Source organism: Buteo buteo, chromosome 11 (assembly GCF_964188355.1).
Source record: "Buteo buteo chromosome 11, bButBut1.hap1.1, whole genome shotgun sequence".
NCBI lineage: Eukaryota > Metazoa > Chordata > Aves > Accipitriformes > Accipitridae > Buteo > Buteo buteo.
Window position 1 is genome coordinate 27,723,249 of NC_134181.1, and position 26,005 is coordinate 27,749,253.

Below are 26,005 nucleotides of genomic sequence, written 5' to 3' on the forward strand. Positions count from 1 at the left end.
ACAGCTCCCAGCACCCCCCGCGCGGCAGGCCGGGCCCCCATTGGCTCAGTTCGTAGCGAGGAGTGGCGGGGCGCGTGCGCGCCGAGCAACGCGGCACCGGCTCCGCGCGGCGAGCGGCGCGGGCTCCACCACCCGTGAGTTCGGACCCCTCCCCTCCGGCTGCCGGGCCCGGCCCGGCGCTCAGGCGCCCCCGCCCCGCCGCGCCCCGCCTCGCCGCCGGCCGGTCGGTCGGTCGGTCTTCGCCGCTTCTCCCGGGAGGGCCGTGCAGCCCGTCCCGCCGCGCGGCGCCGCCGGGAACGGGGCTGCAGGGCTCGGGCGGGACGGCAGGGGGCGCTGCGGGGGCGGGGGGCGGCGGTGCGTGCCAGCCGCGCCGGGCGGCAGGGGGCGCTGCGGGTGGCGGCGTTCGCCTCCTCGCTCCCGGCTCCTCCGGGCACCCCCCCGCGCCCGCCGCAGCCCCTCGGTTGCCGCCCCCCTGCCCACAGCGCTGGTCCCGGTCCCGCTGCGGCGGGGAGGGCGCTGACGGAAAGGGCTTCCGGCAGCTTCGCGCCTCGCGATTCCCCGCCGCGGCGGGGTCCCGCCCGCGCGCGGCTCCTCTCTGCTCCCGCCTCGACCGCGCCGCTCCCCGCAGATGCGGAGCGTGGTTCGCCGGCCCGGCCCCGCCGCCTGAGCGTCCCGGGGCCGGCCCGGAGAGCGGCTCCCCGCCTTCCCGCTGCCGGCGGGGCGGCAAAGGTGGACGGCGGGCCGCGCCGGGCGCCGCTCCCGTTGAAACGGGCGCTGGTTTTTGCGAGGTCCGTCCCCTCCGGCCCGGCCCGGCCCGGCCCTGCCGCCTGCCGTCCCTCGGCCGGCGGCCTTGCCTTGCCCTCTCCTCCCTGCCTTGCCCTCTCCTCCCTGCCTGCCTGCTCCCTCTGCGTGACAGACCCCGCGCTGTGGGGGCTGCGCCTGTGGGAGCTTGTGGGCCTTGCCTGCGTTTGTGAACACCTCTGTAAAAAAAGGGACACCGAAACTAACTAGGGCGCTGATACGTTTTTATGGCCGATAATGAAGTGTAGCAAACTGGTAAAGAGATTTAAAGTAGACTGGATTATACATGGAGCTGGGTGGCAACCAGCTTAAAACCCCAGATACGCTGGTAAGCCAAGACAGCGGGCAGGCAGGTGAGTGCAGGGGGTCCCAAAGGATGGCAGTGACACCGGGAAGGCTCATGGACTTACAGTAGCCCAGTGGCACAATGAACACCAATGCTGTTGGAGAAAGCCAGCTATAAAGATGAGTTGGCTGGTGGGTTGTGTTTTTCTTCAGTGGGGAGGAAGGCACGATAGCGCTGTCATTCCCCTGTCCTAACAGGGTAGGAAGATGCCATTTGCTGCCTTTTCTTGCTGCTGTCTGATAGCAGCTGCTAGGGGTGTGGTGTGTACCTTTGAGTCTGGCAGAGTTTTGTACATTCATTACGTATAGGTGTGGCTATTTCATAAATACGGAACCTGCGTGGAAGAGATATGTGAAAATTCGTGAGTTATAACCTATATTAAAGGAATATTCAGCCAAAACACCAGTTTGGCTTGCTGTGTGATAAATCGGTTGGGTGCTTTCAGTGTCAAGAAAAGGTATTTAACTTTATAGTTCTTATTTTTCCTGTTTCAGTTTTTCCCTTTGTGTTTGGGGAGCTGCAATGGTTACTGCTTTGTGTGGGGATGCTTTGTCAGAGAGTGCTGCATGTGTGTTTGTGAAATAAAGTATAAACCCTGAAGAGCTCAAGTAAAATTCTGGGAATAAGATTTAACTGTTGTTTTAGAGTCAGTAGAGGGAGCACCACATCCTTTTTTAAAAGGAAAAACATCGTGGTTTGCAAAATTCTTGGGGATTTGCATATAAGCCACATGTGCACACTTTGGTTGAAAGTTTTACTTCTTTAAAGACTGAGAGCAGACTTGGACATTAATAGTACGGTGTGTGAATGTTTGTAAATTTTACTTTACTGTAGTAATTGGGTTTTTTAAATGTTCTCTTTGAAGTCAACATGTCTCGAGAGACTGGAAGTGAAGCACAGCAGTCTCAAGGTGCCCAACAGTCACAGAGTGGTACCAGTTCCTCTTCTAGTGGGTCGCAGAGTACTAGTCAGTCTTCCTCAAGTTCTGGGACCCTCAGTTCTTTGGACACTCTTCCCACTCAGGAGCTTCCGTCGATCCCTGAGGACCAGGAATCTGAAGAGCTTGTTCCTCAGCCTTGGGGTCGACTCTTTGCACTTGGAAAAGGTTTCAGCAATTGTGGTATGTGTATACTATAAGAAGCCTCTTGATTCATTTGTAGTACCTCAGAAAAGTTTTGAGCAGCTTGGTAGAGAGCAGTGTCTTTTCATTTTCAAATTAAGTACATGCAAATTTAAGTACAATCTTGCAACTTTTGCAATAATGTTTTATTCCGTACTACGTCCCAGTATACTAAGTACTGAGATACACAACTTCCATGGACTTAGAGGAATTTGGGGGTATTCATATTCTTTGTTACTTGCTTCATTTTTCCATTTCATAATTTATTTTGTTTGTGTATCATATGAGTCTCTCTGCATTGCTGAAGGTGAACTGAAAACTCTACTATTACTGAAGAGGATAAAATTCTTAAAATACTGTACAAGATGTTGATAGTGCTTGGTGCTTTGTCTGAATCAAGACAAATAAACTTGATCATGTAGGAAGAATCTTGTCTTTGTTATTCTGCTCACTACCATTTGGCATCATTCTTTAGTGCCACAGTTAATAATTTCCTGCAATTTTGTATTCTCTCTCTGCTTTACCTCCTGCTCCTCTACAGACTGCGTGAATGATGAATACTGGTTTGGAAGAGACAAAAGCTGTGATTATAGTTTTTCTAAGCTAGGACTGTCTGAGACTGGCTTCTACCAAAACTATAGCAAGAAGCATTTCCGAATTTTCAGGGTAGGTGCTGAAAAGGTTGACTGTCTTTTTCTGTCTTGGCATAATTGAAAAAGGTTGACTTTGGCAGAGGTGCATCCTAAAGAGATCAAAGTTTAAGTACCTTCAGTGTTGACTCTTTTAACAAGACTCTTTGCAATACTCCATTAACGTCGTTTATGAAATAACCTGAGTAATCCGATTTTTCTGAGCTAACAATAGTAAATTTTTATAGTCTGTCATGTCTTTACAGCATAGTAATTTTCTTCCCTACTGTTATCTTTCCCATTTTTTTTTCTCTTTGAGGAAATGGGTCCAAAAAATTCCTATGTTGCCTACATTGAAGACCACAGTGCAAATGGAACTTTTGTTAATAGACAGCTCATTGGAAAAGGGAAGAGGCTTCCACTGACTCACAACTCTGAAATTGCACTGTCTATACAGACTAATAAGGGTAAAATGTACTATAACATAATTAGGTTCTTCATGTGTTGACCAAGGGGTCGTTTCTGCAGTGATTTGAATATGTTTCTTGCAAGCTGAGCTTCCTCATGAATGCTGTTAAAATACAGCTATGAATTGATGTTTTAGTACTTGCATAAAAATTATCCATATCAACCTCAACCCTAGAAAAAAACTGAAAAAAAGAAAATTTAAAAGAAGCTGCATCAGGAACCACCTTACTAGAGTAGAAACTTTTATAGTCATTTTCCTATTTTTGAAACACTTCTGTGCTTCAGTAGCTGTGTATGTGGTGGTGGGAACAGGGGAAATGGACTATTCAAGGGAAGTTGAAAAAAAACCAGGTACTTACCAGATGCTGCATAATAATTAAAAAACCCTCTTTAAAATTAGCAGCATTGGAGGTTTATTTCTTTGTCTTTGCCCTTCCACTAAGATGCTGTCTTCCTGATTGTCAGTTCTCTTTGTTCCCTGCTGTGACATAGAAATTCTTGCCTATTTTGTCCTTAAATGTAGTGTTAATTGATCAAGCACTATTGTGAAGTTAATACCAAAGATGTCAGCTTTAGTAAGATCACCTTGCTAACCCATAGCTGATGTCATTGACAGCATCAATTAACTTTTTTAGATATTTATGTTTTTCTTCTAGCAGGCAGCGTTTTCTTAGTTATGTTGTTGACTATAAAAGCTCACGAAGCATAGTTGTTTGTTGTAACAAAATTTTAAAGTTAATAACAGGAAAATGATCTCTACTCATCTTCCTAGTGTTTGTATTTTCTGATCTTATGGTGGATGATCAGTTGGTGTTTCCTAGAGAATTCAGAGAGAAATATATCATGTCAAAGACTTTGGGAAGGTAAGCATCCTTCTTTCTGCAGTATTAAGCATTAGTTTTGTAACTGTTTTCAGTACCTTGTGCTTGAATTATTACCAGTGCTAACTGAGCTGCTGTTTTAAAAAAAAAAAAAAAAAAAAAAAAATTAATAACACCTATGTAAACCTGTTCTTTACAACAGCTTAAACAGGAATTTTGGCTTTATTCCTATAATTGGCTTGGGTTTTGTAACCTACCCTTAATTGTGAAACCCAGGGTTTTTTCTCTAGAAAAGAACAAAGTCTGTAGATTCTTAACAAGTTTTTAAATCCTGTATATTAATATACTCAGTTATTGGGAGTAGAAGGAAGAGCTTTATGTCAGAATATAGCTTTCTACAACATCACTGTTGAGGCCTTCAGACAGAAGGGGAAGGAACTGTTTTCAGGAAAAAGGAGAGAGGCTATCTCAAGTGGAGGCTATATTTTTATCTTTTGGAAAAAGATGGTCAGTGAAGAATTTGGAGGAGAATGGTTAAGTGGAAACAAATCTGAGTGCAAATTACAAGGATTTCTTTCTGTAATATAATTGCTACTTAGTAAAAATATAAGTATTGTCTTGCCTGTTCTTCAGATTTGTGCAGTCTGGTGTTGAAAGAACTCTTCACTAGGTTCTTTTCTCTTAAATGAATTTGTGTGGTGGAAATGCTGACAGAGCTTGTCCTTGATATTCACTGGTACCCTTTGTACAGGCAGATTAGTCGCTCTACATATTTATTCCTGCATGTTTGGTGGTGGCCCTTGACATCCCTTGCTATTTAAATAGACTTCCTAACTATTGAATGCTTTCTGAGAAAGTTTTGACAACATGCCATATTCAGAAAGTTAGAAAGCAGCAACCTTAAATTGTGTGTAATCCAATGCTTTCATTTCATTTGTCTGTACTTGTTATACAGATTTTTGAAAAGTATTTGTAAGCGTTAACATAGCTGTGCTTTTGTGTTAGTGGTGCCTGTGGAGAAGTCAAACTGGCATTTGAGAAGAGCACTTGTAACAAAGTTGCGGTAAAGATAATCAATAAACGGAAGTTTATGGCAAGTGGTATTAGAGAGACAGTAAGTATTTTTGTTTGTTTGTCTGTCTTTTGGCCATCTTGCAGTGGTCCTGGAATATTTGGTAACCTCTCTGACTCCCCAGCTCTCTTCAACTAAAGAGGATTTTCTCACTTGATGTCTTCTGTATGTAATTTCAAAATGCCTTTTGATCTTGCAAAATCTATAGAATTCTGCAGAAAATGCTTGCTTTTATTCTTTGACCACATTTCATTGTGTTCGTAATTTAGGACTGCTTGTTAATGTGGTATATACAAAGGGTGGTGGGGAGTCTTTTGAGGTTTATCTCCTAAAATGCATCAGATAGTCACGTCATAACCAGTGGAGTCTGACCAAAAATTTACAAACTCTGCTAATTTTGTTATATTCTCCATCATAATACTTTTTAATAAAATCATATGAAGCCTTTTGGGAAAGCCTTTTCATGTGTCTAGCCTTGCAGCAGAAGCTTGAATTTGAAGGAGAAGAACAAGCCAAGTGGCTTTACTCCAACATGAGAAAGAGATCCAAGCAACTTCATATCTATTACTCTAATTTTATATAAGGGGATAGGATAAACTTTGAAGAAAAGTACAGTTAAAGGCAAAAGTGCATGGAAGGAGTTATGTAAGTTGTGCTGCTGTGGATTTAACTAAAATTAAATCAAGTTGGATTAACCTTATTAATTTCTTTGTTGAGAAAATGGACTTCAGAGCACAGACAGAATATACAGAATCTGTTCAAACTGACAAAGTATTTAATTGGGTACTGTATAGGAAACTTCTACTTGATGTGGAAAATATTTTTGTAAAGACAAATATTCTAAGGTGGGAAGGTAGCTGGCTGAGGAAAGGATGCCAGGAGGCTCCAGTGGGAGTGGAATTAGTTACTAGTGGAAGTTTTGAGAATTTGTCTTGAGACTAGTCTTCTGTACTATTACATTTAGAGATTGTAGCACAAAAAGTGGTAATATATTAATTCAACTCTTTGGCACTGACCCAAAGTCTCTGCTGATGGAAAAGAAGATTGCAGTATCATGTATGAAGAACTGATAATTTTGTATGCTAGAGTAATACAAGTTAGATAATGTTTAATAGTGCAAGATTGTATAATTAAAGATCAGCGATAATTTCTGCTATAGTCTACACTTTCCCTAGTTCAGATGAGGAGGTAGATATAGTTATTTGCAGATTAATATGTGACCTCAGTGTGATTGAAAGAAAATTGCAAAATGCAATTTTGGAACATTTCTAATAAAGATTAAGAAATGCTGTTATGAATTATAATTATTAAGAAATGCCATTGTACAAAACAGCACTTCATCTGGAATGTTGTGTGTGGATTTGATCGTGTGTGTTCAAAGATGATTGATTTGGATTGGAAGAGCAAAAAAAACCTACTGGGTTGATTTCAAGAGTTGAACCTAGGCCACGGATCAAAAGAATCTGTTTATGTTATCTTGCAAAATAAAGACTAGGAGAAAGTAGCATTTAATTTTAGGGTTGGCCCATATGGAAAGCATCTTGGAGGGAGGAAAGCTGTTTAAAGGACAATACCGGTATATACTTGCCAAGATATTTTTTTTGTGTAGTTTGGAAATTAGTGAAATGACACACCTGAAACAGTATCTTGCTATAGATAGTGAGGAAGGCACCTGCTAAGTTTATGGAAAAAGATTCTATGTTATGGTCACTTAAAGTAGCAAGGGACGTGAAACAATGGCTTTTCTGGTACTATCTTTTATTTCTGATGCATCTTATTCCAGAACAGCACTGTCTTACCCAATATGATATTTGATTCTTTTAATAGAACCCAGCTTTTAATATCAATACAGAAATTGAAATTTTGAAGAAAATAGATCATGTGAGTGTTACTGTATGTTTTTATTCCTTTTTGCTACCTACTGTACTTCTCTAGTTCACTGACCTTAGTGTAGTAACTACAGATCAATTGTATCTGTTTAGAAAATACATTAAAGGATGCATATAATTTTTCTTGTAAATAAGTCTATTGAACACTTTTTTTTCTTCTTTTAAGTATACTAAGTCTTTGCAGATTTGAGGTTTTAAAACCTGGAATAACAGATGTAAATTTGAGAAGAAATTTCACAGGAGAAGTTTCAACCTGAACCAGTGTTGTAGAAATCTGTCCTTGATGTGTGTTTTTGTAAATACTGCCAGATAACCAAATATAAAGATTAGATTCCACTAGCAATTTTTTGAATTTGTATCTCTTCTTTCCCCTGCATCTCCCCCCACCCCCCTGCCCCACAAACAGCATTTATTTTACTTTTGTTAAGCTTGCATAACTTAATGAACTTTCCCTCACTTCCCAATGTACTGTTGCATATAAAGAAAATATTGAGGGTATGGTAACTCACAACTGGAAAATATAAGGATACTTGTTGAACTGCATTCACTGCAAGAATTGAATGGTTTTGTGTGTGGAGGTACAGGGAAGAAGACAACAGACTTGAGTATTAAGTGTTTGCCAAAGCCTGGGACACTAGTCAGTTGTGTTAAGTATTAGTTTAATGGCCTGGTTGAAGTCATACTGAAATAGGAACTTTAGGGTGATAAACTGTTGATGATGTCAGTTTTTACAAATTATTCTGCTTTTTTGTGTGTGTCCCTTTCTGTTCCCTTTTTTATTAGCCTTGCTTAATCAAGATCAAAAACTTCTTTGAAGCAGAGGATTACTACATTGTTTTGGAACTGTAAGTAACTTGTTTGAAAGTAAATGCATAAAATGAAATGTTTTTCACAGCCACAAAGAACGTGTATAGTTCTGAAGTCGGGATGGAGGGGTGGTTGTTTGTTTGTTTTGTTTTGTTTTTCTTTTGCTGACCTGCACTGTTCTCTGAAACCTCTGTAAAATTAGGAACTAGGATAACCAGGAGAGTAATCCTTCTATGCTTTGAGAGAACTTAGTGCATGGATAGTTGCCCACTATGCTGCTGTTATGGATTGCTGCTACTTTTTTTGATTTTAAGCTTGTAAGAGGAGGCTGATCAAAAATCTAACAACTTCCAGTGAAGACTCAGTAGATAAGGCCTAATTCAGCAGTGCGTGTGCTGTGTTTAGGACATTGCTCACTCATTTTCAGAAATATATTCCTTCTCTGTAGCCAAAATAGCCAAATGTTTTGGTCTCAGTCTTGTCTAATGAGATGAATCTTTTGGAAGTAATATATTGACTTGTTACCTGCATTTGTTTTAGGATGGAAGGAGGAGAATTGTATGACAGAGTGTCAAGGCCAATCAAGATGAAAGAAGCTACCTGCAAGTTGTATTTTTATCAGATGCTGCTGGCTGTAAAGGTACATAATCATGAATTCTACCAAGAAAAATACGGTTATGCATATGAATGTCAGTCAGATTAATTTTTCTGTCATTTGTCACGTCTGAAACCTGTGCAAGCAATCAGCACAGCACTCTTAACAAGTTGGTTTAACAAGATTCTTTACCTCAGTGCAGCCAAAGAACATTCACTTAAGTTACTAAAAACAGGGACTAAAGTAATAATACAGGCTGTGCTCACTGATGGCAGGATTATCATATGAGACTTTTAGTAGTACGTGGGCAAAGAGTCATCAGTGAGGTAGCCTTCAAAAAGATGAGTGATCAGATGCTTTACTATGCACTCCTGAATAAGAATTTCAGTTCAGCAGACAACAGATTAAGACTACTTTAATAGATCTCAAATACTGAATATTGAGTCCTTAGATAAATTTCTTCTGAATTCATGAAATGGTAAGTGTATTTCATTAATAACTTCTGCAAGATTGTTTTCTACATCAAACTTAATTGTCTGGACCTGAATATGCTTTCGGATCAGTTCTTCTCCTTTTTTCTTTTCATTCAATTTTAGTATCTTGCAACTGCCAAAACCAGCAACATGATAGTTGTTCTGTAGTAGGTATTAATAAATAATAAACCTAGAATTATTTTCCTCACTAATGAGTAAGCTATTGTATTTTTCCCCAATTCTCACTTTTGGGACGGCCGCTCATATAATAAAAGTGATGTTATTAACTTTGACTTCATAATGATACTATGTCTTCAGATGTAATAAAGAAAAGCTTCCCTTCAGTGTAAATGTGAAGACATTTCTAGTATGTATTTTGTACTACTAGGTAGAGTCAATGTTGTTCCTAGTTTTAACACAGACTTCATTGTATATTAATATATCAGTCATTTATGACTGAATTTTGATTCGTGCTTGCTGTCAAACATTCTCCTAATGAAGCTAGAAGTCTAGTCTCAGATTTGGAGCCAGTAGAAGACTGGATAGTAGACTTGCAGGTAGACTTCAGAATTACGCATAAGGGAACAATTCTATACTTGGCTCAAGGAAGTAACTTTTTTCAAAATCCTTTGTATATTTAACCAGACGTTGATATCGTATCTCTTCCTCACTCAGTTTTCCTAGTTGTATCACCAGGTTTTTGAACACTTTTTCAGCCTCCAGCTCTTTGATAACTGAAGTGTTTTTTAAATGTCTGCTATTACTCACCAGTGTGAGGACTCTTGTGGTATGGTGAACTTAGCTGTCTTTGCAAACTGAAATGTGGACTTGCATTTAAGAGGGTATGATCATACAATAATAATGGCTAAAAGAAAGGAGAGAGAGATGGAAAAACAGAATTCCTACAAAGGCAAAATAGAACTTTGGTCTTCCTTAGTTCTGTTGCTTTTACTGAGATGAAGAAGGAAGTATAGCTTCCCAGTGAATGGGAAGATTGGAACATCTTGCCATGTCTACATACTGTGCTTGCATTGAGATTTGACATTTGAAGCATGATGGTTTCTAAGGTTTTTTTTTTCTTTGGGTTTTGGGGGTTTTTTTGTTTGCTTGTTTGTTTTGTTTCGTTTGGGGTTTTTGTATCTTTATATATCTAGTATCTTCATGACAATGGAATTATACACCGAGATCTAAAGCCAGAGAATGTACTACTTTCATCTTCTGAAGAGACATGCCTTGTAAAGGTAAAGAAACTTATATTTCTTCTTGTTCATTTAGAAATTTGAGAGTATTCCTTCCCATTCTTCTCAATATTTAGTTACACATAGCAAAAAAAAAATTATGACTAATTCCATAGTAATGTTTTTTTTCCATAATTTTAATTTTACTTTTGTGGATATTTCAACCCATACACTTATCTAAGAACAACTGAGAAATGTTGTGATTGTATAGCACTTAATTGTGTACACAACTTCAAATGTTGATAAATTTTTCTTTTTTTTCAATAAAAATTTAAATTCTTGAATTACAGACAGCATTTCCACAAATATCCAGGCTGTATGGTGACAGAGTATTTTTGTTGTTATTTGGGTTTTTTTTTTGGCAGGGTTGGTTTTTTTTTTGTGGGTGGTTTTGTTGTGTCGTTCCCCTCCCCCGATATAGCATTGAATAGATTTGCATGCTAAACTGCTTATTTTTCAAGTAATCTCTTCTAATAAGCTACAATTCCTATATTCTGTGGTTGTCGATTTACATCCAAATCTGAGAATACTTTTTGCTAGTGTAAAGTGTGATCCTCTGTCATATTTCTCCTTACTCCTCCTCTCCTGTTCTCAGTTGTTGTTTACTGAATACTTAATGTTTGGGGTAAATTTTGTTCATAGTCATGTACTGGAACTGACTTGGAAGGAAGAAACTTAATGTTACCTCCTGATGTATGTTGACAATATGGTATGTTCTAGTACAATCAATTCTAATATGTAATGTGGTGTTACCATTTTTAAATGCAAGATTACAGATTTTGGACAATCCAAGATTCTTGGAGAAACTTCTCTTATGAAAACATTATGTGGTACTCCCACGTATCTTGCTCCTGAGGTTCTAAATTCACTTGGGACTGCTGGATACAGCCGAGCTGTGGACTGCTGGAGTTTAGGAGTTATTCTTTTTGTATGGTAAGATACTGTGTAGATGCTACCATCATTGGGCAGTCATTGGCATACATGGCTCGAGACTTGACAACTTCAGTATCTTTATTAGCAAGTGAAAGTGTGTTTTAGAACTTTATACATATAAAAGATGCTATGATAGCAGATGCTTTAAAATGTGCGATTTTAGTGTTTCATTTTCTATGACAAAATCTGTGTTATTTAACTTGTTTTCTTCTTTTATATAGCTTGTGTGGATATCCACCATTTAATGAGCAAAATACTCAACTCTCTCTGAAAGATCAAATCACTCGTGGAGAATACACATTCATTCCAAAAGAATGGAAGCATGTATCGGACATGGGTATGACTCCATTACAGTGGGTAGCAGAATATCTAACTGTTGTAGTTTTTTGTCTCCCTTTAACTTCCTTTCAGCTGTATGGCACATTGCATGCTAATATGTTTAGCTTTTAAAGTAGTCTCTTAATGTTTTTGGTTTTTTAAGTTCAAAGTTGAAGCATTAGAAAGAGCAGATACATTTTCACTGAAGAGATTTCTTAGTGATATTTAGCTTTATTAACTACAGAAGTATAGAGTTTGTGGGCACATACGTCTGGTTTTCCTCTTTTCACTTTTTCTTCTGACTTTATCAAGCTGGTCTACAAACTTTGCCTTGCTCCAAGATTCTTCAAGTATTGAACCAAAATGCCAGGAACTTAAGCGATATGAGTTAGAATTCCAAGAAAAAAATGTTAAAAGTAATTTCATGGTGCTATTCTTTGAGCTTAAAATATCAGCCGCATTGTGGAATCAACTATTAAGTTTGGCCCACTCTAAGCTAAGTAGTCTGCAAAAATATTTAAGTTTTTGCATAGCAAACTAAAATGATAGTTACTGTCTGCATGCATTTCTTCTTCAGGACGTTTTATATGCACAATATAATTGTAGTATTTGCCTTGGATACTCCTTTGTATGTGCAGAGGAGTTTCAAATAAATGATGTGATCATTCTTTTTCTAATAAACTTACCAAATATAACCCCTTCCTGAATTATTTGAAGCTTATCCAATAATAAGTAAGTCAGACATACATGAGAATGGAAATTATGTTAAGGTCGTACATAGTCCTAATGGTATGTTTAACAGAATAATCAGATACAATGAAAAGTAAATCTTGCCAAAATTCCTTTATGGGAGATTTGGAGTCATAAAATATGACATAAATGCTGTATTTTTCACAGTGTCTATTAAGCAGTTTCCTAAGAAAATAAAGTTTATGTGATTATGTTGAGCATACATGTGTATGTCTTGTCTCTAATTTCCTATCTTCCCAGATGGATAATCTGCTTTCCAAGACCCCATAAACCAGGAAACTAAATTAAGCTGTCCTTGCTTGTACACAGTAATACTGAAGCTTTTAGGAAAGTGCTGAACTTCCTGTGCATGCTCAGAACATTAACTGTGGACATGCTCAGTATATCTACTGGTAATTTTGGTATACTGGAAAGTGTTGAATCGTGTGCATGTGAAGGAAAAATGGTTACGATCTGCAGCCCTCCCTATGCATAGAAAAAAAGAAAAGGGATCTGCCCAGCCAGTATTTTTGGACATTGTTCTGAAGAGTTGTAAGACACATTGTTCCACATAGCTTTGGCATATGCGTATTGCAGAACTTATTTTCAGGTAAAGAATTTATTGATCATATGCCAACCAACTCTTTTATTATCTTAGCTCTGGATCTTGTGAAGAAGCTGTTAGTAGTGGAACCAAGCAAACGTCTTACAACAGAGGAAGCCTTAGAACATCCTTGGCTTCAGGTAGGAACTGAGTCTTAACTGAAGTACAGCAAAGCTGGGTTGTTCTGGGGATAACTTCTTGATGTAAGTTCAAAGGCTATTCAATAGCCTGAATGTTACACTGTTGATACAGTGTAATTTGCTTCTGCCAAGGAAGCAGGGGAACACTAACTGCTCTGGTCACCAGAGGGGTAATGCGTGCCTGGTCCTGCTTCTGTGGAGAATACCGTAAGAGGGATACAATGACGGGCATTGAGAGCTTCAATTCTTTAGCTTCATGGCAATAACAACTGTTGTCGTAAGTCAGAGCTTAAGTCTGCCTGTCCATAGGTTGTCTCTGACAGTAGCAGCAGAAGAGCAACTGTCTTTTGGTGCTTCTAATGGGCATGCACTGCTGCCTGCCTGCCAGCTGGCTATACAATTTCTGCTGGCTGCTGTAAGACCGGAGGGATCCTGCTGCCTACTTACAGAAAGAGGAGAGAGAAAGAAAAGGCCATATGTTTTGTAATTATTTGTTTGTTTTACTGGCATTGTCAATGACACATAGGAAGAGAAGCCATCATATCCCAACCTATAGGATGACATTATCCCAGATACTGTAGTCAACACTTTCCCATTGGACAGCTGTGACCATCTTGAACAGACTGCTTCCATGTCTCTGTGTTGGAAGCATGATGATCTTGCAGCGCCTTGTTTTGTGTCAAACCTTTGTGGGATGGACCCTTCTCTTTCTTGCAGCATACGGAACAGAGTTGCTTCTTTGCTCTCCCAGCAAGCAAATGCTGTCTCTGTAGCACATGGATTTTCTTCTTTTCCTGTTCTCCTTGTCTTTTCCTCTTGCAATGGCAACTAGACCCCCTGTTTTTCAATGTGTTTATTTTCTTGGCCCCTGTCCTTGGAAAAGCCTTCATTAGTTCTTACCCCTTTGTATTGCTGCTTTTACATCATGGTACGCTTTCTTGGTCCTTCAGTTCCGTGATCCTTTTCAACTGTTGTTGCTGCTATTTGTAGTTGTGTAGCCTTGCCTGATGCTGTTCAGTGCCTTTTCCCACCCTAAACACATCTTTGCTTGATTTCCCTTTTAATTTGACTTATCCTTTGCCTTCCACCTTGTCAGGAGGTCTCCATATGTAGGTTTTACCTTGCCACATCACACACTCACTTCTGCCAGAGAGAAAAAGGAATCAGTAACTTCTTCCTCTTTTCTCCAAAGTGGCCAACCTATCCTTAGTTTTACATCTGTTCCCTTTTCTCTTTATTACCTGGATAATGCATTGTCTATGTGGCTTAATTATGTAAAAGCACTGCAGCTCACATGATTTTGTATACTCTGTCTGCACAGGCTGAGGGCATTTCTCAGCCTTGACCAATTTGATTACCTCCTGATGCAGCCTGACCCATGCTAGAATGTGTCTTATTGCTGTGTCAGGACCCTTGGCAACGGCTGTAAGAACTTGTATAGCAGAGCTTTTTGTTCTCTTTGTCTCGTGATCTTTATTACATCATCATATAATAAATGTGGCTCAAAGCAGTTTGGGTCCTTGCCAAGTAATGTAATTCTCAGACTAAATCCACAATATCTCATGGCTGATGCATCTTCAGTAACCTGTATTCAGGGAAGGGAGGACTCGGATTCTATAATTTATCTACCTATCCAGCTGGAAGAAGGTGTTTCACAGTTTGTGTTCACTATTCTATGGTTATCCCAAGGTTGTTTGACTGTGGATCGTGTTTTATAGGCATTGTAGAGTACTGAAGAGTTCTGTCAAGCTAAACTAGGTCCTGTTCCAGCCTATCGCCTTTAGCTGAGTAGTATGTCAGGACTCCAGCAGCCCTGACACCTCTGGCCTTTCCATCAAAACAGCTGTGTTTTCTTTGTGGGAGGAAGATGAAACTGATTTTGATGTTAAGAGAATCAGACTTCAGTGGTCCTAATAGTAAATACCACCAATGAGCTGCTCATGGTCTCTGCTTGGGAAGACTTGGAATAGGTAGAGCTTGTAAATATCTGCCTGGGTCAACACTGTAGACTAGTGGTTGAGCACAACCGATAGGTACGGTTCTTTCTACTTCTGTGCCATGCCATCCAGCAAGTTGCAAGTCTGTTGCTCTATTTAATGCTAGCTTTTCTGTCACTAATTCTTTCCCACCAACCAGTTGGCTTCTGCTGGAAGGTGTGGTGCCAGCTCAACAGCAGAGGTTGACAGGCTTCTCTGTCTTTATTTTTGTTGAAGGATACTGGTATTAAGCTGCTCCTCTCCATACTCTGGTCCTGCTTCAACAGCCTTTGTATGCCTCCATGACCTGCTCTGAATTTAATGGAAAATCTTGGATCTCTGGAATTTTTTCTCAGAAAATAAAGCCCAGTCTATATCTGTAGCTAGTCTGTGCTTTCAAATTTTCAGTTCCAGCAGAGAAGACTACAAAAAAAAGCATGGAGTATTCTGCTGAATACCTTCTTTCAATACAACCAGCAGCTTCTGCATCCTTTCTGAGTCACCTCTTCTTAGAACTCTTTAACATCTGAGAATCAAGATGTGTTTTTTAGAGACCAAGTCTGATTGTGGTTCTGATAGGATGGACCTCCTCCTTTGAGCATTGTAAGAGAGTCCCAGTTCCTCATCTTGTTTGTGTGGGCAGGCAGTGCAGAATCCTGCAGAGTTTGTTTCTGGCAAGTGTCCAGGACTACTGTGTTCTTACTATCATGAGTGTGAATAAGTGTCACTGGTTTGGGAACCCTCTGAGTAGGAGGTGGTGGTTTCCCTGCCTCCTGTTACAGTCTAGTTAGGTTTGTGAGAGGTAGTCTTTAGGTAGTCTTGTTAATTTTGGCACTCCAGAGGTGACCACTAGCCTTGTGGGCTTTCCTGGATATTTTTGCTTGAGGAGGCTGAAGAAAGTCACCCAGCCTACCTCTGAGCCACTCCACGGGTTCTATTTACTCATGCTGAGCATAATGCTATACATATTCCCTCACTGGGAACTGTGTCTGGTTTCAGATGCTTAGGTAAAGAGCATAAGAAACAGGGTGAAAGCAAGGGAGTATCACTCAGTGCTCAAGAGCTGGCAGCTTCCTGAGACAGAAAATGCATTTGGATGACTTTTTAAGTCATTAGCTTGGCCTAATTAAACTGCTGGGCATCAGAAAATTCTTCCTGGCATTCCTGGCTTTTACTACTGTAGTTTATGTGTAACTTGTACAGTGAGTTTAATCGGATGTAGACTCTTACATTTAGATTATAATTCTGAGCAGGAAATGTTACTGATAAACCATGCTACGCTGATTATAAGAATTGCTGGTATACGTAATGGGAAAGGGGAAATATATGACAGTGATTTAGACAAGCTAAAAATTTGAGATATTTCAGTATGTAAACTGAATTTGTTAGCATCGAGATTATATATTCCCTTTACGGACACCTCTTACGGTTATGTTTAATTTCAAAGGCAGGACAAAAAGTTTCAGAAAACGTTATACCTGCAATTCCAAATGTCATCTAGCATTCAGATGCCATTCTTTAAACTGTTTCCCTTCATGGGCTGTTACTAAGAGTATCAGTCGTTTATAGGTGATGTCCACTGCCTGCTTGGAAGGCCAACATCCAATATGTTCAGTTTTAGATATCACACACGTTGAATACTACCACCAAAAGAGCTCCTTGAGTCCTGTTACTGTGAGTAGTGAGAAGGAGTTACTGGCTCCCACTCCCTCTTGTGTTGTCTGTAAGTATTGTCTTTAAAAATTAGTATGGAAAAAAAACAACAGACGCATACTTTATGCATACAGCTAATGCCTGTTAGCCCTTTCTAATGATTCTGGGTCCACTAGGGAATTTTTCAGATGTTAAAAGTAAGCATGTTCTCCAAAAAAAACTTAATTTCTCCAGCTTTATTTAAACCAGTAGTGCTTTCAAACTAGTGTTTTAAATACCTGTGCTGTTTACTCCGTTCTTTGCTTAAATCTGAAACTTTAAAACTTAGTGGGCTGTTTAAACCTAAGTGGAGATGTCTTACCTGTATTTACCAGGTACTTAATAAAACATTTTTCAAAGGCATATAAACAATTAATTGCTGTTTCTGCCTCTGAAAACTTCACTGGGATCTTCTGAATGGGACAAGATTAGTTTGGTTGCATGCTGAAGAAAAACTCAGATATTTGTTATATAAATGGAAAAATACTTATCTTACCCATCAATTCAAATGGAGCCACAGTCAAAACAGGTGACACTGGAAAAGAAAGACAAGTCCCAATTCTATATAAAATAAACTGGATGTTCACATCAAAGCCTTTTTGTAGCACTTAAGAACATGTTTAAACCAAAAAAGGAGATACTGCAGTACTCCATAGCTTAGAAGAAGAACCCCTTCCCTTGCCTTCACCCCCAAAAAACAGTTAAAACATTTGAAATCCTTAGGAGCTCAACGATCCTTATTTTTTATTTTCTCTAGCAGTGAATGTCCCATTCGCTTCTCTTTTGAGTTTCCCAATCTTTGCTGTAATAATGGAACAAAATTATACAACCTGTTAGCTTCAGTTAGTTGTTTAGAATAAATGTCTGGTTTTGGTTCTAGATCAGTTGTTCAGCTGGTAATCACACAGTCACTGTTCAAAGCTCGGCCAAAGGAAATGATCTGTATTAAATCACTATGAGCAACTTATTTCATTTATTCCTGGGAAAGGTTTAAAGACCTTATTTCAGATTTAGAAGTCTGATTTAGGGTTTGCAGGTAATCCATAGCAACCCATTCTAATAAAATTCCTACAGGAGAAATTGCTGAAACTAGAGAATGAGATTTTCTTTTTAAAACGGAGTATGCTATGGCAACTAAATGTCTTGTTTGCACTGATTTCCTGTTCCCTGAGGTTGCCCAGCATATACTAAGAGCACCCTGGTCACTGGCAGCTGAACGTGAATGACGTTACATGCTAGCTTTTTCTCTTGAAACATGCCTTTCTGCTAAACTAGCTTCTCTTAACAGAGGATCTCTGCTGCCCTTCCCTCCTGTGTGCTGTCCTTCCCTCCTCATAATGCTTCTGCAGCTAGGCCTGTTTATGCACAACTGAGACTAATAAGTCCACTTCTTTCACATTGCATCTCTCCCAGACACTTTCCCTCCACTAATGGCAGCTTCTGGCTTATCACTTCGGGTAAATAGAGAATTAAATGTACTATCCAGTGAACTTCTGTAGAGAAATGAATGCTCTATGAATATTAAAATATTTGTTGATAATAATTTGGGTTTTCAAAAGGGAAACTTCACTTCAATGAAATGCTTGCCCAAATTCTGAGTATTTGCTTTCCAAATGTTTCAATTTACAACCTTTAATATGTTCTGTGGACTTACTTATGTTAAGGGTAACTGTGGGATGCTTTTTAAGATAACATTTTGTTTGAAAGTTTGGTATGTGGGTTTGGGTTTTTTTTGTTTTGTTTTAGGGTATGGATGTATTAGCTGGTTCTTCTCTACCCACTGTGTACAACAGGTTTGCTTTTGGGGGGCAGGGGTGGTAATGAAAACTACCCAAATTTGGGATACTGATGAAGCTGAGCTAGTGGAAATGAAAATATGCTGTTAGAAAGGGAAGTAATTATGAAAACAGAATGTAAGACTATAAGGAACAAACTTGTTTTTCCAAGAGCAATTAACTCTGTTTTGATGAAAGCAGGCCCCAAGTCCTGATGAGGCCTCTTCTGATAAGGCTGACTAATGAACTACCTGCACAAACTCCTAGCCTGTATGTTCTTTCAATGTTGTTGTACTTTGTTGAATGATACTGCAAGTTCAGTTTAGCTTGACTAGTATTAGTGAAGTAGTTACTGAGGGGAAACTGTAGAATGAAACAAAAGTATTTTTTCTTACCAGCACTGTATGTAAAACACCTGCTCAAAATTCTACTGTGGGGCACATCAGAATCATACAATCATAGAAGGGTTTGGCTTCAAAGGGACCTTTAAAGGTCATCTAGTCCAACCGCCCCTGCAATAAGCAGGGACATCTTCAACTAGATCAGGTTGCTCAGAGCCCCATCCAACCTGGCCTTGAACATTTCCAGGGATGGGGCATCTACCACCTCTCCGGGCAACCTGTTCCTGTGTTTCACCACCCTCATGGTAAAAAATTTCTTCCTTATATCTAGTCTGAATCTACCCTCTTTTAGTTTAAAACCACCACCCCTTCTTCTATCGCTACAGGGCCTGTTAAAAAGTCTGCCCCATCTTTCTTTTAAGCCCCCTTTAAGTATTGAAAGGCCACAATAAGGTCTCCCTAGAGCCTTCTCTTCTCCTGGCTGAAAAACCCCAACTCACTCAGCCTTTCCTCATAGGAGAGGTGTTCCATCCCTCTGATCATTTTTCTGGCCCTCCTTTGGACCTGTTCCAATAGGTCCATGTCTTTCCTGTGCTGAGAACTCCAGAGCTGGATGCAGTACTCCAGGTGGGGTCTCACCAGAGTGGAGTAGAGGGGCAGAATGCCCTCCCTTGACCTGCTGGCCACACTGCTGGTGATGCAGCCCAGGATACGGTTGGCTTTCTGGACTGTGAGCGCCCATTGCCGGCTCTTGTCCAGCTTTCCATCCACCAGTACCCCCAAGTCCTTCTCTGCAGGGCTGCTCTCAATCCCTTCATCCCCCAGCCTGTATTGATACTGGGGGTTGCCCTGACCCAAGTGCAGGACCTTGCACTTGGCCTTGTGAAGTTCACCTGGGCCCACTTCTTGAGCTTGTCCAGGTCCCTCTGAATGGCATCCTGTCCCTCAGGCATGTCAGCCGCACCACTCAGCTGGGTGTCACCTGCAAACTTGCTGAGGGTGCCCTCGATCCCACTGTCTGTCATTGATGAAGATATTAAACAGTACTGGTCCCAATACGGACCCCTGAGGGACACCACTCGTCACCAGACATTGAGCCGTTGACCGCTCTTCTCTGGATGTCACCATCCAGTCAGTTCCTTATCCATCGAATAGTCCATCCATCTAATCCATATCTAATTTAGAGAGAAGGATGTTGTGGGGGACCATGTCAAAGACCTTACAGAAGTCCAGATAGATGACATCCGTAGCTCTTCCTTTGTCCACTGATATAGTCACTCCATCACAGAAGGCCACTAGGTTGGCCAGGCAGGACTTGCCCTTGGTGAAGCCATATTAGGAAGGGGGGAGAAGTGGGCAAACCTCCTTTTCTCCTTTATTCATTAATTCTTTAATTGCTGATCTATTACATTAGCCAAAATGTAGGCTTTTCTCCTAAATACTCCATATACTACCTAGAGTTACTGCTTTTTTTCGCAGGATGAGGATATGAAGAGTACATTTCAACAGCTACTTGCTCAGACACGTGCCAGTATGAATCCACCACAAACATCAAAAATGGTATGTGTAACAGATTATTTGAAGATTAATACTTGATGCATAGAGAAACTAGATTTCGAAGTAATCCATAAAAAGAAAATAAATTAATTTTGAGAACTAAGAGAAATGTTCATTTTGGCTGTAGGTAGCAGTCTGCTAATTATCTCTGATTTCTGAATAGAAGCAATGGACTTTTGTGCTTTGGCAAGACACTGTGTTTAAATGTATAGAAATAGTCTCTGAGACTTTAAAGGATTATTCATATATTTAAAATTAAATTGTTGAACATGTATGTTTTGATGGATTCAAGTCACGAATGATTAGTATTCAGGGCAATTTCTCATGTTAGTGAAAGTTTAGAATGGTATTGTGACATTCATTACCAGATGCTAATTAGGAGAATTCTAAAGAGTAGTGGAAGATAAAGCTGGGGCCAGTGTCTTACATGAGAACGATCTATCATTAGGTGGATCTTGGTAGAGAAAAATTTATTAGTCATGCTGCTTTTTTGGTCCCAGAAAGGAGACTTTATCCAACATCTGTAATTCTGTAGGAAGCAAAACAGTTAGGCTCTGTCTTACGTGATTTCATGTAGCCATCCTGCTGTATCTTTCTTTTAGCCAACCACAAGAAAGCGTCTCCATGAAAGTGAGGAAGAATCTGGCTCTTCTAAGCGTGCTGTTCCTTCTACATCATTTCAGAAAATGAGGTGAAAAAAAGAGCAAGTGACTTGTGTTAATTATAGCTTTTTTATGGAAAGCAGAATTTTTATTTAAGAAAAATCTTAATAATGGAATAACTGTTGAAGATGCAATTGCTAAATAAAAATAACTTTGTAAGACTGAAGTGGCTGCTGTGTATGCATGAGAATCTACACAAATAGTCATGTTCCATTTCATCCAGCTGTCTGACTCAAGGAGAATATCAGAAAAACTCATGAACTAAGTTACTAAAAATTTTTAGGCTGGCTTCATCACCACCTACACTCTTTGTTTCTTCTGTTCCAGTTTCTAGGTTAGGTATGAAAATAATGCTTAGTTCTCACAGATAAGAAAGGAATACTAAGTCTGCTGAGCTTTTGCCTGAAACATAGTATTACCTGACATAAAATGCTGCCCACAGACTTCTGAGGACACTTAGAATATTCACTTCTGATATAAAACTACCAATGAAACTTGAGGTGCCCTGGACTTCAGATAAAGCTAAATACTAAATACTGGGCTGGCAGACTCAACAGTGTTGTGATCTGTAAAGCAGGTGATAGGCTTTCAAAGTGAAAGTTATCATCTGGATGTAGTTTCTAACTGGTGTCATCTTGAAAAGTGTGTACTATGTTTATTTCCCTTAGGATGGACTGAGTAAAAGGAAACACGATAACGAGTGATGTAAGGAAGATGTGTAAGTTCCTGCCAGAGAAGAGCTAGGAATTGAACTGAGAGAAACAATTTTTAATTTGCTTGTCTGTTAAGTGAAAATTTTGGACTGTGTGCCTCTTACTAAAGGATAGCAATTTCATTATTGACTAAAAGGGAGCAATTTAGTAACTTTGTTCTAAAAAATGCATCTTCTGGTTAAAGGCATTTGGAAAGAATACAGCTTAATGCGTTGTGAAATAAACGAATGTCAGGTAGGAATTAAGACATTCCTGAGTTAGGTTCTCCCATATATGCCTATTGCAGAGATCTTGTGTGTTTTGAGATATTTGATATTAACCATTCTTAATGATAAAATGGCGATTCTTGTACATTCCTATTTTTCTTAATGAACCCAATAGAGGAACATCCATGGGCATCTGGATGAAAAAAAGTACCACTGGTTCAAATCCACTCCAGATACACAGGGGTGATAAAACAGAAGAAATGCATGTCTATCCTCTTATGACATTCCCTTTCTGGTGCACATGTGTGATGGATTGGCACATCCTCAAAAAGTGCTGGTTCTTACTGTAGCTCATCTGAAGTAAAAGAGAATACTCAGCTGCCATTCGCTAGATAAAAGAATCATAAAGGTCTCTGTGTGTTTGGGCTAGGTTTGTGATGTGGTGCACTGCAAAAGCTAATACCTTTGGGATTTGGTTACCAGTGACTTTAAAAAGACCTGCCTTGTTACAGAGAAGATAATTCACTAGCTACTACTTACACCACAAATTAACTGTAATTGGTCTTTAGATAGAAATAGAAAACTTTTATCATTGAATCCTTCATCTTTTTAAGATCCCACTATCGTTAGATTACATTTTTTAACTGCTTTGGTTGGATCCTTTCCCTGGGCTCTGACTATGCCCTGCTTTCTAATGAGATCTTAATGTTGAGCTCACTCACTTGAAGTCAACCTTTGAGCTGACGGCCCACGTGTTCATCATTTTATTGCAGAAAGCTTTCTGAAGTTTCAGACCCTTATGTTTTTTCCATGAGAGAGTAAGTTTGGGAGGTGTTACTAAATTCCACTAAGGTAAAGTGGCATCCAATTTTGACTTAGACAAGAAATTGTTATTTCTTTACTATGTATTCTTCACAGCACGAGAGCCTTCAGCATAATACGCTTGACTGTTCATTTCAACAGGCACGGGTCTCCAGAATTTAGAAGGCTTCAGTTTGGATGCTGGTTGTACAAATGCGATGAGGAGGCAAAGGATGAGCCTGGCTGTGCCTGGTAAGAGCGGTGCCATCAGTGACCAGTGTCACTGCCTGAAATCTGCAGAGGTGCGACGTGGAACCCCACTGACCCCTGAGCAGCTGTTGCTGAGGCTGCCGCCGCCTTTGGGAGACGGTCTTCCACCTTCATGGCAGTACAACGATTTTGGAGCTGTGCTCCCCGCGAAGATGGGGCTCGGAAGTGCTCGTGGGGGCCGCGTCAGCTGAAGAGGCAGGCAGCTTGCTTTTTTTGTGTGGTCCTGGTGGAGGCCGGGCTCGCCCTCGGGCCCCGCCAGGCCCCCCGAGCGCCCGGACCTCAGGCAGAGAGGCGCAGGCTGCCTCGGTGGGAGCGGGGCACAGCAGAACGACCCGCCTCGGGCGGGAGGGGAGGCCGGGCTCCAGCCGCAGGACGTCCGGCGCAGGGCCGCGCCGGAGCGGGCCTGGCGCCGTCGGGCGGGGGTTGTCCGGGGTCCGACCGGAGCCCAGCCCCGGGGGCGGGGCTGGGGGCAGTGCGGTTCCCTCAGAGCCGGGCCCGGAACGTGGCGCCGTGGGCCGGGCGGCCGGAGCGGGATCGGCCCCGGCCCGGCGGGGGGCGGTGGCGGCCCCCTGAGGAGGAGGAGGAGGGGGAGGAGCCGGACCGCGATGGAGCAAGAGGCGCCGCTGCCCGCCCCGCCGGGGGCCGTAGCGGGGGGCCGGGCTCGGCGGCGGCGGGAGCGGAACGCGGAGCCACCCCGGGTGAGTTGACGCCAGACGGGCGGTGTGCCGTAGCGGCCCCCGGCCCGGCGGCTCTTTCCCGCCTCCTCGGCCGCCGGGCGTCGGAGGGAAGTTGCGGAGCGCGGGCGGGCCGCTGCCCTAGCCCGGAGGGGGAGCCCGCGGCGCCCGGGGAGGGCGCAGGCCCCGTGGCCGGCGGCGAGGTGAGGTGAGGTGAGGGGCAGGGCGGCGGCGGGGCAGCTCATCTGGCGGGCCGGGGGAAGCGGCGGCGGTCGGCGGGTGCCCGGCGGGGCTCCGGGGCCGCCAGGCCTCGGGTGCAGCCGCGGTCGTCTGGCCGAGCGCTCGGCTCCCTTCGCGCTGTGCTCTTGGACGGGGCTGAGAGCGGCGGCGCCTTCCTGGAAGCCTCCGCCGCGGCCGGCAGGCCCGGGCCAGCCGCCCGCCCAGCCGCGCCGCCGGCGGGCCCGGCGGAGCGCGGCGCTGCGGGCGGGGAAGCTCGGCCAGCCGTCGGTCCTGCCCGAGGGCCGGCGGTCGCTGTGGGGTCTGTGCGCCGTCCGCAGCAGCGGGGGAAGGCGCGACCGCGGCTGCGGGTGAACTGCCGGAGCTGCCGTCGCCCGGGGACAGTTACTTCCACGGACGCGTTTCAGCCCGCAGTTCGCTGGAGCGGTCGCCCCTACGCAAGAGAGAGGACAGGCATCGGCGTGCCAATTGTGTTCTCTCTGGGCTCCTGGATAAGCAAAAGCTAAGCTTACCGCGTTAAAAATCTCTAAACTTTTTTGGGAAGTGTGTCAGATGTACTTTGTAGCACTGCAGAGTTTGTTACCCTGTTGGAACTAACGGTACAGACACACCTTCTCAAGCAGACTGTACCTCTGCTGGGCATGCCGGCCATCGAAAATGTTGCCAATAACTCGATCTTAAGAGCCCTGTTACTGACAGATTTTGGAATCTGGAGACTGGATTCAGTCAGTACATCTTCAATGACAGCAAATGTCGTTAATGCGGTTCTGTTCGTTCACTGGAATACGGACTGGCGATTAAGGATGAGATATGTTATCCCTCTCTCAGCAGCCCATGCTCCTATAGTTTGATGTTGCAGCCATAGGGATGTCCCTAGTTGTCCCCAGTAAATGGAGATTTGAGATGGCTGGGTGTCTATGCCTTCTTGTCCTTCCTCCTCTTCTTTCCTTGGAGCTGTTCATCTTTATTTTTGGATGTCTTTAATTTTTCTTGGAGGTTTGCACAATCTTAGACAACGTCATCCCTCTTGTGCTTTCTTCTGGTGTTGAACAAGAACTCTTCAGGTGCTAGTGAAACACTTTATAGGTTATTTGAGAACGGTTTTTTGATAAATGAATGAGAGGGTATGCCTTGAACATTGAAAGATTTTTGTCAGCATTAGGGTTGGTGGAAATCTTCCCTTTTTTGGGGAGGGGGGGGTTGTCTGATCTAAACACACAGGCATGTGGTTTTTTGAAGTCCTAGGTCACACTAATATATGAGACTACTGATTATTATTAGTGATATCAGCATTAATTATTATTATTACTGATACTCTGTACTACCCAAATCTTAATTTTCAAGACATGAAATCTACTGCTGCAACAGCATCAGTCTATGTATATATTTCTGCTGGATATTGATCAAGTCTTGTTTTCTGGCTGCTTCAGTGTATCACATTATCCCCCTCTTGACTGAAGTTAAAAACCTCTTCCCTGTCCATTGCGTATCCTTTCCTCCTTGCCTGGATACCAGTTACTCCCGTTCCCACTGGACAGGTCACTTAAGATGGGAATGCTGTAATGAAAGATTGCAGGTGAAGTACCTACCTCCCTGTGTATCAGTGAATGCTGTTACTGCCATTCTGCTGACAGACCTGCACTCCCAGATGGCACACATCCCTTCAGAGAAGACAACAGTTGTACTACAATAATTGAATGGTTTGTTGCAGATGACAAAATCCAGGGAGCATGTACACCTGCTGCCCTAACAAATCTTTCTCAAGTGACTTTCCTGTTCAGACCTGGCTTTTGCTGTATTACTGATTTGTCAGTCAATTGTAATTGTGTCTGTCTGCGGCTAACTGACAGTTCAGAGAAAAAGGTTGGATTCCTCACTGATAATTTATAATTTAATTATTATTCAAAATAACTAAATCCAAGATTTTGTGCTCCCTTTAGCTTATACTAGATCTTTCTTATATAGTAATGACAGATCTGTTGGATGGCAGTGGGAGCAAATGACTCTTCAGACTTAGGAGGTCAACTTTTATTTCTTTCTATGTCTCAGTGTCATACTATCTCTTAATGAGAAAACGAGCTCCTTTCTGCTTTAATTTCTCATTCTTCTTCATGTCAA

General features: G+C 41.9%; 2 protein-coding genes across 10 annotated transcripts in view; both read left to right on the forward strand.

Annotated features, from left to right (window-relative positions):
* The first annotated feature begins 22 nt into the window (after positions 1 to 22).
* On the forward strand, positions 23 to 21,145 carry CHEK2 (checkpoint kinase 2). Of its 7 annotated transcripts, XR_012652284.1 has the most exons (16): positions 1,101 to 1,278; positions 2,013 to 2,267; positions 2,809 to 2,933; positions 3,216 to 3,363; positions 4,137 to 4,227; positions 5,191 to 5,299; positions 7,085 to 7,138; positions 7,930 to 7,991; positions 8,494 to 8,593; positions 10,176 to 10,262; positions 11,029 to 11,192; positions 11,414 to 11,529; positions 12,898 to 12,983; positions 16,529 to 16,682; positions 20,247 to 20,327; positions 20,927 to 20,984. XR_012652284.1 is itself a non-coding variant. In XM_075041088.1 (15 exons), exons 2-15 carry the CDS (start codon positions 2,018 to 2,020, stop codon positions 21,017 to 21,019), a joined length of 1,566 nt encoding a protein of 521 aa, XP_074897189.1. In that variant the 5' UTR covers positions 23 to 134; positions 2,013 to 2,017; the 3' UTR covers positions 21,020 to 21,145. The 7 variants fall into 7 exon arrangements, 5 of the variants coding, with proteins under 5 accessions (XP_074897189.1, XP_074897190.1, XP_074897186.1 ...); XM_075041088.1 differs by lacking the exons at positions 1,101 to 1,278; positions 16,529 to 16,682 and adding an exon at positions 23 to 134 and having other exon boundaries at positions 20,927 to 21,145; XM_075041089.1 differs by lacking the exon at positions 16,529 to 16,682 and having other exon boundaries at positions 175 to 1,154; positions 20,927 to 21,145.
* Positions 21,146 to 23,464: 2,319 nt separating this feature from the next.
* TTC28 (tetratricopeptide repeat domain 28) overlaps positions 23,465 to 26,005 on the forward strand; it is a 202,181-nt gene continuing 199,640 nt past the window's right edge. For all 3 annotated transcript variants that reach the window (XM_075041105.1, XM_075041106.1, XM_075041107.1), the window contains exon 1: positions 23,465 to 23,674. In XM_075041105.1, coding sequence (XP_074897206.1) covers positions 23,582 to 23,674 — 93 coding nt within the window. In that variant the 5' untranslated portion in view covers positions 23,465 to 23,581. The remainder of the gene's footprint in view (positions 23,675 to 26,005) is intronic.